At 31.8% G+C, this 14,029-nt stretch overlaps 1 protein-coding gene and 2 pseudogenes across 4 annotated transcripts; all 3 read right to left on the reverse strand.

Annotated features, from left to right (window-relative positions):
• Positions 1-347: 347 nt before the first annotated feature.
• On the reverse strand, positions 348-2,234 carry LOC147930719 (uncharacterized; annotated as a pseudogene).
• Positions 2,235-4,106: 1,872 nt separating this feature from the next.
• On the reverse strand, positions 4,107-4,986 carry LOC104773044 (VQ motif-containing protein 22 pseudogene; annotated as a pseudogene). Its single transcript, XR_015574258.1, has one exon. The product of XR_015574258.1 is annotated as a VQ motif-containing protein 22 pseudogene (transcript).
• Positions 4,987-10,456: 5,470 nt separating this feature from the next.
• LOC104773042 (serine/threonine-protein kinase SRK2B-like) lies at positions 10,457-13,576 on the reverse strand. 3 transcript variants are annotated; one of them, XR_015575623.1, is made up of 8 exons: positions 12,479-12,632; positions 12,219-12,360; positions 11,985-12,117; positions 11,787-11,840; positions 11,447-11,674; positions 11,291-11,369; positions 10,792-10,851; positions 10,457-10,674 (listed from the first exon to the last, which is right to left on the reverse strand). XR_015575623.1 is itself a non-coding variant. In XM_087479934.1 (8 exons), exons 3-5 carry the CDS (start codon positions 12,082-12,084, stop codon positions 11,552-11,554), a joined length of 246 nt encoding a protein of 81 aa, XP_087336060.1. In that variant the 5' UTR covers positions 12,085-12,117; positions 12,219-12,360; positions 12,479-12,959; the 3' UTR covers positions 10,457-10,674; positions 10,792-10,851; positions 11,291-11,369; positions 11,447-11,551. The 3 variants fall into 3 exon arrangements, 2 of the variants coding, with proteins under 2 accessions (XP_087336060.1, XP_087336059.1); XM_087479934.1 differs by having other exon boundaries at positions 12,016-12,117; positions 12,479-12,959; XM_087479933.1 differs by having other exon boundaries at positions 12,016-12,117; positions 12,219-13,576.
• Between the last annotated feature and the right edge of the window lie 453 nt (positions 13,577-14,029).

A 14,029-nucleotide genomic window follows, 5' to 3' on the forward strand; every position in this document is an offset into this window, starting at 1 on the left:
TCCAAAAACAAAGTTTCAGAAGTAGGGAATAGTTCATGTCATTCTCTTGTCGCCATTGTTCTATCTAAACAACTTGTAAAAAAGTGTGTCCCTCGCTTACCAGCCCATGAAAATCTATCCCCTTCTAATTTAAGATCAGTGAGACCACAATGTCGAACCATATTTCTAAAACCCTGGAAACTAGCCTCTGGTCGTACTCATCCCCCTTTCTTTTCACTATTGCTTAGTAACTCATTAAAGTCACCCATCATTAGCCAAGGGAAATTCCTTCTTTGGATTCTAATTCTTTTTATTCGTTCCCAAAGATCATTTCTATAGCTTGGATTTGGGTGCCCATAGACAAAAGAAAAGTAGAATTCATTTCCATTACTTTTAACAAAGCAATCTACAAGATTAGGGGATTGAAACAGAATTGAAACATCTACAGACGACTTCCAGAAAACTACTAAACCACCACTTAGACCTAAAGGAGGGACTGTTACATAATTGGGAAATCTTAGTTCACAAGCTTTGTCACGAATGTAGTCATCCTGCTGTTTGGTTTCAGAAAGGCAAATGATGTCCGGGAGATACTTCTGAGATATCTCCTTAAGGCGTCGAACCGTCAGGTCTATTCCAAAACCCTGACAGTTCCAGCAGGTTGTCCTCATGAGGGAAGTGTTGGTTCAGGGTCCACCGCGCCTCCCACTGTTGTTTTGCCATTGTAGCTGTCATCTGAACTTGAGTCCTTACCGTGGTCAGATGTCTCCTTGCTAGGCCCCGTTTCATCCGAGTCAGCATGTTTTTTTTACGGTTAGGTGGATCAGCAACACTTTCTTCAGAATTCATTGGAGGAAAATCACCTTTATAAGCAATGGGGTTGCTAATAACCGAGGGGATCCTTTCTGCACCTGAAATGTTCCTGTAGGAGTTTGGGAAAATTGGGCAAGGGTTGAATAACTCACTGTTATCCATTTCTCTTGCCCACATGCTTGGGTTTCCCATTTCCTCAAAGACGTAGTCATCCTCCTCATCATTCTGCTCTACTTGTCCATTTTGCCTTGGTTCCGCTTCTTGATCCATATCTTCCTCAAGAAGTTCTTCATCCACCAACTCACGGATTTGCACACCTTGATTGAGAGGTCTTCTTGGAATTGGTATGTTGTCATCATCACTATCCCTGTTAGAAGAGTCGTAACCACCACCATTTTGGACCAGACAGTTGCCAAAATCATAAGTCAGCTTCCCACAAACCTCACAGAAACCTTGAAGTCGCTCATACCGAAAGCGAAGAAGAGTGTTGGTACCCGGTGTGCACTGGAAATTGCACTGAAATCTCAGAGGGTCATGGATATCCCAATTGATGCGGACCCTCACATATTCCACTTGAGCTGCAGCATACTCAATATAGTCGATATCCATCAGTTGCCCCATAGTCCGACCAATGTGAGCAACAACCTCCTTGTTTAGGAATTGCAGCGGGATACCCCTTACTTGGATCCAAAAGGGTATGTATTTCAGCATCGCCATAGGCATAAGTGGAGTCCATCTCTGAAGGACCAACATACGTTCAGCAAAAGCCCATAGTCCTCGCCTAAGGACCAACTCCATTGATTCTTCAGATGGGAAGATAAACTGGAAACGTCTGCCAGCAACAATCCATCGATGAACCAATACTCCCTGTCCCCATAACGGGGAAGAGCAGCAACAATGGAATGGAGATTTTGACGCCGTGGAATCACCGGTCTGCCCATCAGTATAAAACGGTTCACCGTCGCAGCCTGATTAACCACTTCAATTGGTAACGCAATTGGGACATCATCAGCCCCAAGATCAATATCTTGCAAAGCTCTTCGGATGTTATCAGCCATGATCGTAAGAATGTCGGAAAAACGAAGAGAGTATTGTGAATTGAAAAGAGTAATTGAGGGATTTGATGGTTTGAGTGTAAAGTGTCATTCCAATTTGTAGCACCCGATTTGAGCGATTAAGAGATCAGTTTACGCATATTGAGACGTGGTACACAATATGGAGATAACTGTCACAGAGTGGGAGAGACAATCCACGAAACCCACTCTATTGCTAACACAAATCTCAACCGCTTCCACAACAGCGAGAGTAAATCGGAGAAGAAAACCACCACCAGAGAAAATCGCTTTTGCGATCATCATTTACCAACGTTTTTTTTTTTGGTCAAACCCACGCACGCTCCTTTTTTTGGTGTTATTCAAATTAAAGTTTTAGATTCTTTTGGATATTGCTGATTTGAGAGGTTGGTTTTTTATTTTTTTTGTTTGTGATAAGTCTTCTATATTAGAATAAAAATATTTCACAAGCAATTAGGTTTTCATTTCCTCTGGTAATGGATTTTGTGTTTTACTATATAATAGTCGAAGAACTTGGTGTTGCGAGACACCATTTATTTTGATTAATACAGCTTTTTGATATGTTGATTATTATTATTATTAGTATTATTATTATTATTTCTTAGTATTATTATTATTATTATTATTATTAATACTATTTTTAATTTATTATTATTATTATGACTATTATTATTATCTTTTTCACATTTAACTTTGAATCTCCAAAAAGCATTTTTTCCACTTATAAGTTACAATTTTTTGGGTAATTGCTCAAGGAAGTAACGTATGATGCATCAGTGGAGACAGCAACAATATGACTGGTCTTGATCACTTTTCATTCAGGAATTTGGCTAGAGCCAACAAAATATCTTTTGATGTTTTCGGACACATCCCAATATCCCATGGGCTAATAATGCCTCAGCAAGGAAGATGATTTTGACTAGAGATGAAATTGATGCTTCATGAGAGTCTCAGCGCAGTAAAAAAAACAATGTTTCTCAACATATCAAGACTCAAAACCAACGAAGAGGAAGAAGAGGCCAAATGTGGTTAAAGAAGGTAAGATAGACCCCGAAGCACTAACTCCTACAACATTTGTTGTTGATGGTTTAGAAAGCAAAACGCCTAAGAGAAAATATGTGTGGAAGAAAGATGAAGTGAGTCTTTTTAAAAAATATATATATATGAAGCGAGTAAGGAGAATGAATCTAAGCCCTTCGAAGATGCGGTTAGAGTGTGAACTAAGATATGTGAGGTCATCATCAACGTCAACATTTTTACTGAGCATGTAAGAAGCACATCTACTACTGCTGATTGTGCATATATCTGGTCCACTGAGGCACTGACAGTGATTTAAAAGCTGAGTTAAGAACAAAGGATCATTAACTGCTTCTAACCCGCCTTTCATGTCCGGAATGCCACCCTTTAAGTTAAATGCTACAATGGAAACACAATAGGAATTAAGCAAACATTATTCACGTAACGATTTGTTTCTCCAAAAATGTAAATTTGTGCCTTCATCATGTCCTATAAGGCTCTAACCCTTTTTTTTTTTTTCACTCGTTTTTCCCATTATAAATCACTTTTTAGAAAAGAAAAGAGAAAAACATCACGTAAGATTCTTCACATGTTGGTAGCCTACTTTCACCAACTCACTTTCCCTTGTTTCCGAACGAAAAGCAACGGCGGCATTGTAAACTAGTATTCCTTACTTCTCTTTCTTTAGAGAAAATTCTTCATTAAATTGAAAAGCCAACTAAGATTTTTCTTAAAGTTAATCACATGGAAGGAATGAGAAAATGGAAAAGACAATTCATATATAGACCTTTCTTTTGTACAACCAAAACGAAAAGAACTTTAATCTATTCAATTCTTAATATTTATTCAAAAGTTAGTTTCACACACCCATATAGTTTGAGAAATAAACAAGAATTTGAGGTCAATTGAATACGACTACGGGATCCTTTTAATCTTATTTGTGCATATACATTACGTACGTATGACACTCGATAGTCTTACCCTAACAAGTCGATATTGAATAACACTGAATTTTCTTGTACTTTATCAACTACATTATTGAAATACATCTAACTCCATTAAAATACACTATCCAGTAACACTCCATAAATTTCACATAACGTATAATTTTGTAGTCGAAAAGATATCAATATTTACCATATCATATGATCACATTGATTACATTTGTTTCCAAAGCCATCTTTCCTAAATGAGATCTTAACTTATGGATTGACGATATCTCAATTTGGTAAATGCTATTTTAGTTTATTAAAATTTATGCGTCGACAAAGTCCTCAAAATATGAAATTTAAATAAAACACAACTTAAAAAAAAAAGTTACAATAGTCAAAGTACTCATTCTGCTACAAACAAAGTCAGTATACCTAACATTTCCTCCTTTTATGTGTTTTTTCTTTCCTTCCCAATTGGTAAAAAAAAATAAAAATAACCATTTCTGAAGAATGATAATTCACCGTTTCCTCATTGCAACCATGAAGTAACATTGTTACTCCTCTCCGACGACGGAGCATAACCTCCTCCTCCTCCTCTGCCGTCGCTACTCTCATCCGCCGCTACAAAACCATTGGAAACCACCGCGTTAGGATAGCTTAGTGTACTCACGTTGTTTGACGACGAGAACATGTACGGTCTCTCTTGCTGAGGCAGCTCGTGATGATGAGCCGTTTGGTTCTGCAAACTAGCGTATTGCCAAGGAGCTTGGTAGCCAATGGACGGAGCTCCGGCACTAGGATCCGACGAGGTAAGACTAAAAGCAGACGAAGACGAAGACCCGAAAGCCACGGCTGATGGACCACCAGTGAACTGTTGGACCATGGCTCTAAAGTTAGCTGTGTCGGTGTTGAGAAGTGTAGTGGGTGTACGACGCGAGACTCTAGACCTCCGACGTGTTGGTTTTGCAACACGGCGGCTTTCGGGGTTCAGGGGAGATTCAGCTGATGTGGCGGTGGTGGTGGTGGTTGTGACTGTGGAGGCTGTAGCGGTGGTGAAGAAGGTTTGGTTGTTGTAGAACTGAGACCAGTCGTTGTTGGAGTTGGCCATCTTCTTCTTATTATTATGGGAGAGAGATCAAAGACGAGAACCCTTTTGTTGAGTATTTATGGACTTTCTCATTTTTTCTTAAAAAGACAATTGTATAAAACTTAATAATTGGTTCGACTTGGTCAAAGGAAGACCATCTAACACATCACAGCCGTTGGTTTTGGTTTGTTTTCTTCGGGCACGTGGATTTTAAAAAGGTTGTCGTCGCCTAACGTTTGATGTTGTCGATTTGTATTTCTCAATTCTCACGTAGAGTAATTCTAGAATTAAGTTTTTTCTTTTTTCTTGATGAACTTTTATCTTGCTTTGGTTAGTGACAAAATTTAACCCAAAAATTTTTGGAAAAGCAAGGACTAGAAGAATATTGTAACGAAAAGAAGATCTAGGAAAAAAATGTGTGATGTTTTTTTTATTTTTGGTTTAAAAAATGTGTGATGTTCGTTTGACAGTTATGTTTTTGCTATTAAACGCTGCAATTAGTTGCTACGATATTTGATTAGAACTTGTGAGTACCCAATAAATCAGTAACGCGATTTAAAATATTTAGTGACGAAAAGTTTACGTAGCCGATCAGTGATAGAATTCTGAGCGGATCAAATGATCCATGATAGATTTATGAAAGGTTTACGTGACACCATTACAAGTAAAAATGAGTAATGGATGTAGACTATCTTATTGTTTATTTTGCAATTTTATAAATTTATTTTGTTTTGCTCTATGACTTGGTTTATGATTTTATTTTGCGGTAGATTTAGTTTAAATTTTTAAATTTATTTATATATAGATTAAATAATTTAAAATGTTACCAATAATACACAAATAAACATTTAATTATTTAGAAGTAATAATTCAGAATTTTAAAAAATCAGTCGCAACAAATAACAATACGAACGACTTTACAATCAATTGTGTGACAAAAAAAAACAAATAATCTTATGACTTGCAAAGATCCCATAATTTTAAAATTGCAATCTCAATTGTAATTGCGATAGCTTGCGATTCTCAAAGAAACTTTTGAGTCTTTCTTATGGCCTTCTAAAACTTTAGTCTAATCCACTTGAATATTTGGTTCGGTTCCATTTCGATTCTTTTGATTCTTAGTTTTAGAATTTAATATGGTTTTGAATCATAGTTAAAAATCTACAAGCCAATGTACCAACTAAATACCAGCGTCAACAAAATTAATCAAAGTCTTTTATCATAAAAACAATTTTTTTTATATTTACTATATAGTATACCATTTTTTATATTTGTAGAGTTAAATACATACCAATTAGGAGATATCCCGTACAATATACTGCACATAGCAATTTTTTTCTAAAAATTATTATTATATTTATTTAAAAATATTATTTTGTTTGATATAGTATTTATTTTTATATTGAATTTGTTTGGTAAATTTACATATATCTTTTAAATATATTATTTTGTCTGAGATAGTATTTATTTTTATATTGAATTTGTTTGGTAAATTTACATATATCGTTTAGAATAGTAATTATTTTAGACTGTTGAGTAATATATGTTGGTTTTAAAAAAATTCAAATCACAACATATGCAGAAAAAAATCTACATGTTTATCAATCATAAGTGTTATATGATAATCCAAAACAATTTGTAAATAAAATTCAAGAAAGATGATAGAAGAATAACAATTGAAAATCTTAACAAAATCTTCTAATTATAGTTATTAAAAATAATCCTATTGTATACTTATATATAAAATCTTAGTTTTTAAAATTCTGATTGGTTTACATTTTTTAAATTAATTAGTAATTTTTGTCTATATAATTAATTGGGGCATTCTAAAAAATGTCCTTTTCCATGTCCTTTTTTAAAAATATCCTTACATGTTGACTATTTTTAAAACTACCCATTTTATATACAAAATGACCAAATTACCCTTTCTTTGAGTGACAGCAAGAATGTACAGTCATCAAAATCAAAAAAAATTCCGGCCAAAAAATAAAAAAATATCCTGCCAAAAAATATAAAAAAATTTCCCGCCAAAAAATGAAAAAATTCTCGCCAAAATTGGATTTTCCCACCAAAAATTTTGAATTTTTTTATCTTTCAAAAACCTTGTAAATGTTTTTAAAAACTTTTTAAAAACCTTGTAAATGCTTTAAAAGGTTTTTAAAAGCGTTTACAAGATTTTTAAAATGTTTTTAAAAGGTTTTTAAAAGCGTTTACAAGGTTTTTAAAAGATTTTAAAAATGTTTTTAAAAGATATTTTCTTATAAAAAATTTTTAAAAATGTTGTAAACGCTTTTAAAAACATTTTAGTAACCTTTTAAAAACCTTGTAAACGCTTTTAAAAACAGTTTAATAACCTTTTAAAAACCTTGTAAAGGTTTTTAAAAATCTTTTAAACGCTTTTACAAGGTTGTAAACCTTTTAAAAACCTTATAAAAGCCTTGTAAGAAATTTTTGGCGGGAAATTTTTTTATCAAAATTTTGTTTTGAAAATTTTTTGGCGGGAAAATATGTCGGAAAATTTGTTTTTCATTTTATTGATTAAGTTAATATTAATGTAAGGGTAAAATGGTCACTAAAAATAAAGGAGGGCAAAAATAAAAATGGCTAAAAATGGGGTATGCCAAAAGGGGCATTTCTAACAAATTCTCAAAAAGATTAAACATTTTTTACACTTTAAGGTTAGTTTCACATTTGTATTTCTCAATTAATATAGTAGAATTTGCCATTTTCGAAATGTATTTGACTAGGTAGTAACCCGTGCTATAGCACGGGCAAAATACTTTTATATAATTGTATTATTTCAAATATCTAATTTAAGTTTGGTTTTACTTGGATTATTACACGTATATAACCTATAGGAATGGGAAACACGTCCCTGTACCGTTTTATCATGTCTCGTTCCATCTCCTCTCGTCCCATATCCATCAGAACTTTTCTATCTTATTGTATCGCTCCGATCATCACCTTTCTTAGTGGGCACACCCATGTCCACTCCTGGTCCATGGGCCCACATCACGTAATTGATACGTCCGACAATCACTTCCCGGATGGTTACCCATCCTGAAACTACTCCAGCTCAAACATGCTTAACTCTAGAGTTATCTCAGAACCTTTAACCGAAAAGAAAACTGCAGTTTGGTGACATAGGTGACCAAATCAATTTTTTTAAACCTCTCCGCAACCGGGATGTCACAATTATGATCGTTCTCTTTTAAATAATTACTTGGTAGGCAATATTTTTAATAGAGATTGGGTAAGAAATTTAGACGGGATACACATATTCTTCTTGAATATTTAATTTTTTATTTAGTTAGTTTTTACTATCCAAAAAATCTATAATTTTAACAAACTATCTAACTGTTTTCAAAAAATACTGAAATTTTGAAGTTACCCGTTCCAAAGTGGAGAATTACTTCTCGAAATATATAAAGTTCATTTGAATATTTAATTTATACAGTTAGTGGAAATTATACTTCTCAAAATACTTTCAAAAATATCCAAAATTCTCAAAATATCCATCTCATATTAGTTCTTTATATGTCACATAGTGAATTTTTTTAAGAAAATCGTTTAAGTGCAATCTTTTCTATTATACGAATTACCCCTTTCTATTGCACATCCACTATTTCTTATTGTAATACCTTAAATACCCCGGACTTAGTCATATTTTCATTTACATAATACATCAAATTTTTTAGTTTTATATGTTTTTTTGTTTAATGGACACAAAAAAAAGGTTTTTCTTTATTAGGTGTTTACAATAATGATTTCTCATGAAATGTAATTTATTGCATATTGGCTTTCAACAAAGACAGTGTTGATGAATCAAAAAATTTTTAATCATGGGCTGCTGATGGTGGAACAATAAGAGACTTATTTGTCATTTTTTTTGGTCATCAGATAGAACCAAAAATAGTTTGAGAACCGAAAGTAACCAAGAACAATAATAAACACCAGCAATATTATTCCTCAACATGCACTTGATCATGAAGCCAAGATGGCCCACCCAGTGCTGAATATGACTAAATCTACCATTCCTCGTGATACTATTCACGATAGCAATCGTCACTTTATTCGCCGGAACAGCCACCTTATGAAAGTCTCTAGAATTGAAGCCATCCAGCCATTTTATTCTCATATCTATTTATGGTTTTGTTTTTTTCATCTTTCAAATTTTTGATAAACATTAATAACATGATGTTGTGGTTTTGTTTAATTTAAACTCTTTCATCTAAATTAATTTAGTATTAAATTTTCTCATATAAATTTTAAATTTGAAAAATGAGTTAGAATCTTATTATTTTAAATATATAAAACTATTTGTACAATATTGATAAAAAATCTAAATATTGAATTTCAATTCGGTTTTAGTTTGAATTATTATTCATATATAATCCAGACGTATCTACTTTATAAAAGGAAACATTTCCCGTCCCGTTCCATCACATCTTGTCCTATCCTGTCCCGTCTTGTCTTTCTCTTTTATCCATCATAATTTTTTTTGTCCTATGATAGTTATCTTTCAATAATTAGTCATGATATTATGATTTCTTAATATGTATTCGGTAAGAAATTTAGACATGATATTCAAATTCTCCCTTGTATATTTAATTTTTAGTTAGTTAGTAAAATTATCCAAAAACAAATTATAATTCTCAAAAACATCTAATTATTATGATCAGAACTATATTAGCTGTAGAATTATGGGAAGTAACATCAATATTAAGATCCCAAGACAAAAATAGAAAAGATTTTGGACATGCCTTAACTTTTATTAAAAAAAAACAGATCAAAATCTAGGAAAATGCATATAACAAAAACACATAGTCTGACAATGTAAATCTAATTTATCTTTATAAATTCAATGATTTTAACATCAATCAGCACGATATTATACATCAATCAGATCGATCGCCAAAGAATGTCTGTGGAAAGATACCAACAGTTATACACGTTATTTATACATAAATTTTAACATCAATTAGCACTATATTTACTTTGTGGGGATTGGAGAATGAGATTTCATTAACTCTTATTAGAGATTCACTTAAGTTAGTATCTATAGTAGTCATATATGTTCATATACTTGAGCCCACAATGTAGATAAGCATTTTTCGAATCAATGTTTCAATATACATTGTTGTTAATGAATGGGGTAAATAATTTCCCAAAAACAATTTTTTCTTTGGAAAATTGAATGGCATAATTCATAAGTGGAATACTAATATTTTAATTCCAAATTTCATATTTATATTTTATGTGATAGACCAAAAAAATAGGAAAATTAATTATTATGTTAGTTAAACTCTTTGTTTTCAAGTTAAAATGTTCATAGATTTATTTAAAAAATGTAACGATTATTATTTTGGAGTTCTATTTGGTTTTGCTACAATTATTTTATTAAGTTATATTCAAATTCAACTGAGTTGATATATAAAACCCAAAACAAAATATTTTTACGTCATATATATACTAAACATATATTGAATGTATATGAGAAATTATTGGATACCAACAAAATGTTTTTATAAATTGTAAGTTGAAAACAAAAGAAAAAGAAAACCATGATATCCACCATTCAATATCCAATTTATCAATGTTGTGAAACAGATATAATTTAGATTTGATATAAATGTTACAAACAAACAAAAAGATACAATTAAAAAGATTTAATAGACTATAGAGTGAAAAGAAAAAGGAAAAAACAGAGTGTCTCACTCACTCATCTTCTAGCAAACTCACAAATGGCTCCAATCCCTTCACTAAGGTATGCCTGCAATGCAAACCCAACACACACACCATTGTTACAATATTACTAAAAAACTTATAATTAACCCTTTTTTGAAAAAAAATATGGTACTTATCCTTCTGGTTGGTTCCTTTGCATTACCAATTGAAAATAGTATCTTCACATCAAGTTCATACGGAAACCTCACTTCCTCACGAAACACTACAAAAAAAAAAATCAAGTTCACAAAGAAACTTCAGACTCTATCTGAATCCTAAAAGAAAACAATTGATTTGGTGAAGATATGAAACACCACTTTTGCTACTAAGTACTGAAGATATGAGAAAGGTGAGAAAGACAGAGTGACTTGGTTTCAAAACCTAGTGACTTATTTATAGAATGACTCAGATAGAGTCTGAAGGTCCCTCCATTGAACGTTTACGTGCAATCACATATCTTGTGAACTTTTAAAGCATGAACTAAACTTCAACTTAGACAACCAAAAAGTAAGAAATAGAAGATAAGAAAACAGTGGTTCAAGAACATAAACAAAAGATGAATTCAAACTCATAAGAAATTAGTACGGAAATAGATGTCTTGTGTTCTTGAACCGTTTCTTAAACTCATTAAGTTTATAAGCTTAAGAGAGAAAGATATGTACCTCTCTATCTCTGGTTTGTGTTTAGAGCTAAACAAAAACAAATTTTCATGAGGATATACTTCACTCGAGCTTCCAAAATCTGTTCACAAATACATGAAAGTGATTAAAAAATATTACACTCTTTTTAAAGATAAAGAAAAAGGTTGTACGACTTACAATGAGCAGCAACGCTAAATGATTTAAAGTCAGGTGCGTGCTGGGGTTAGATGGACGGAAAGAGAACAAAAGACAGAGCTTGTTCCGACAAAAGAAATTAACAGATCAGGTGCATGCTGGGGTTAGATGCCAGACCTTGGAATAACCAAAATCACAGATCTTGAGACGTGGAGCAGGACTTCCATCCAAGAGGGTATTTTCAAGCTTCAAATCTCTGTGGCATATATGCTATGCCAATAAAGAAAACAATATGAGTACAGCACGAAGGTACCGCAAAAGATTCTGTATATCTGTGAAGTTAAGATAAAATAAACTGCGAAAGGAAATTTCATTCCCTCACCATGGCATGGCAATAGCTAACTCCCGATATAAGCTGCTGGAAAAAGTATCTTGCCTGTAAAAACAAAGATGCACACAAAAAAAGCTATCACAACACATATTTCCTTTTGTTTCCTATTTTACATGTTATCCTATTTTCCTTTACTCTCAATCAAATAATCTCAAACCACTCTGAAATTGATCAATTGAGTACACCAACCACTATGACAAAGAGAAGCAAGAGCGGTCACCTCATCCTCACTGAACCTTCCAGCGGTACATATACGCTCAAATAGCTCACCACCAGCAGCATATTCCATAGCAATGGCGATATGCGTTGTTGTCAAAACCACCTGAAACAAAAAAAAAAAAGAAAAAAAAACTTTAATTTAAGAAAATTGCCACATACCATGAAGAGAGCAGCTATAGGCTATAGAGGCACACAGTTACTAACCTCCTTAAAGCGGGTGATATTAGGATGACGAAGTGATCTATGATTAATAATCTCTCTCACCACGTTCTCATCAATCTAATATCAAATTCACCCAAAAGACCACATTGCCTTGTATACCCGCCATCGTTGACAGAAACAAAGACTATGAAATGGTCATGAACAAAAGAATTGGATTTGATGTAGAATCAAAAGAGAGATTAGGGTTTAGAAGGAACAAAGAGATTGAGAAGAAAAAATAAGAAAAAGAGGCAAGGAATAACCCGCTGAATCCACCAGAGAGAGAATTCATGTTTAATTTCGCTGATCAAGAGCTGTTTTGTGATGAACTCTGCAAAAGAATTTGAAGACGGCGAGAGAGACCATAGAGAGAAAAACCCTTTTTAGGTTTTACTTTTTTGTTTTTAATTGATGAATATGATCAAAGTGAATCAACGGTTATGATTTAATGAAAAAGATCCAAAAACAATAAAACCGGGTCATTTAGATCCGCGTGTTTATCCGATTTCCAACAGATGCATAATTATACTTTTACCCTTCGCCCAAATAAATTATTTAGTCATAATTGCAATGGCATTGTATCGTAAATTCTTCCAAAACTAAGGTTTTTTTCAGGCAACGTTTTTCTTTTAATAGTAGAGATATATTTCATAACATAAAAACATTTATAATTAACACGTGTCAACATCTTATTGAAACAACTGACACATGTCATGATAATATTAATAACTAATTTTAAAAACCAAACTTTATATTAAGGCATTGAATGGTTATGTTCAATAACTAATTTTAAAAACCAAACTTTATATTAAGGCATTGAATGGTTATGGTTTTTCAACTAGTTTTTGGCCTTAGTTTTTCTAAAAATCCATTTTTTAACCATTTAAGATTTTGGAAAAAGTTGACTCCCTAAGAAATAGAGAATCCTGATTCTAAGAGTTTTTACTAATTTCTATACAAAATCCAAAATCCAATTTTAATGGGTTTTTTAGAATTTCCTCTAGGAATTTTTTTTTCAATTTTTATTTTTTATTTTCTTTTGCAAAATCTAAAAATCAAAAACAAAAATTTATAATCTAAAAAATATAGTATATAATCTAAAACCCTCTTAAAATCCTCCAAACATTAATGGCCAAAATGATAAGAAAAATCGTTGATCCCCGTTAGAATCTTCTACTACATTGGCTTCTACTGGTAACCATTAGAGAAACAAAAGTAAAATGAATAGAAAACAATAAAGAACGGAATAAACAATTTTTGAGGAATAAAAGGAAAAAATGCAGAGAAGAAACAAAATAATAACTGATAACCAAATAATAACAATATTTTTTAAAATATATTAAATATTAAATAAATCAATCAATAAAGATACTAATACTACTTTTAATTTATATAAAATAATTTTACATTTGATTTTAAAATAATATTTGTGAAATAAATTTTAGATACATCAGATTAAATACTAATAATTAATATTAACCTACAATAAATGTAATTTAAATTATTCTTTAGTTTTTATTCACAATATACACATCTTTTAAATTTATTTTACTATTAATACAATTTCCAAATAAAGCTTTCAAATTAATTTAACATAAAATCTTATTATATAAAGTTGGGTTTTGAAAGTTAGTCATTAACAAGATTTTAACATGTGTCAAATTATCAATCTCAAATTTTGACAAGTGTAAAAGTTAATATTTCAAAGGAGAAATTTGATTACAACAAAAATAAAATATTTTGTTTAAAAATTATTAATAACGTAAAAAGATAATTATAAAGAGATTATATATATATATATATATATATTCATA

The sequence above is a fragment of the Camelina sativa genome, chromosome 12 (assembly GCF_030686135.1).
Source record: "Camelina sativa cultivar CO46 ecotype springtype chromosome 12, ASM3068613v1".
Classification (NCBI taxonomy): domain Eukaryota; kingdom Viridiplantae; phylum Streptophyta; class Magnoliopsida; order Brassicales; family Brassicaceae; genus Camelina; species Camelina sativa.

Excerpts from the sequence above, each read along its gene's own strand:
- LOC104773042 (XM_087479933.1), bottom strand. The coding sequence starts at position 12,084 with ATGGAATATGCTGCTGGTGGTGAGCTATTTGAGCGTATATGTACCGCT. Across the intron at positions 11,841-12,015 it reads GAAGGTTCAGTGAGGATGAG|GCAAGATACTTTTTCCAGCA; the intron begins GTGACCGCTCTT and ends TTGTTTTTACAG. Across the intron at positions 11,675-11,786 it reads TTAGCTATTGCCATGCCATG|CATATATGCCACAGAGATTT; the intron begins GTGAGGGAATGA and ends TTATTGGCATAG.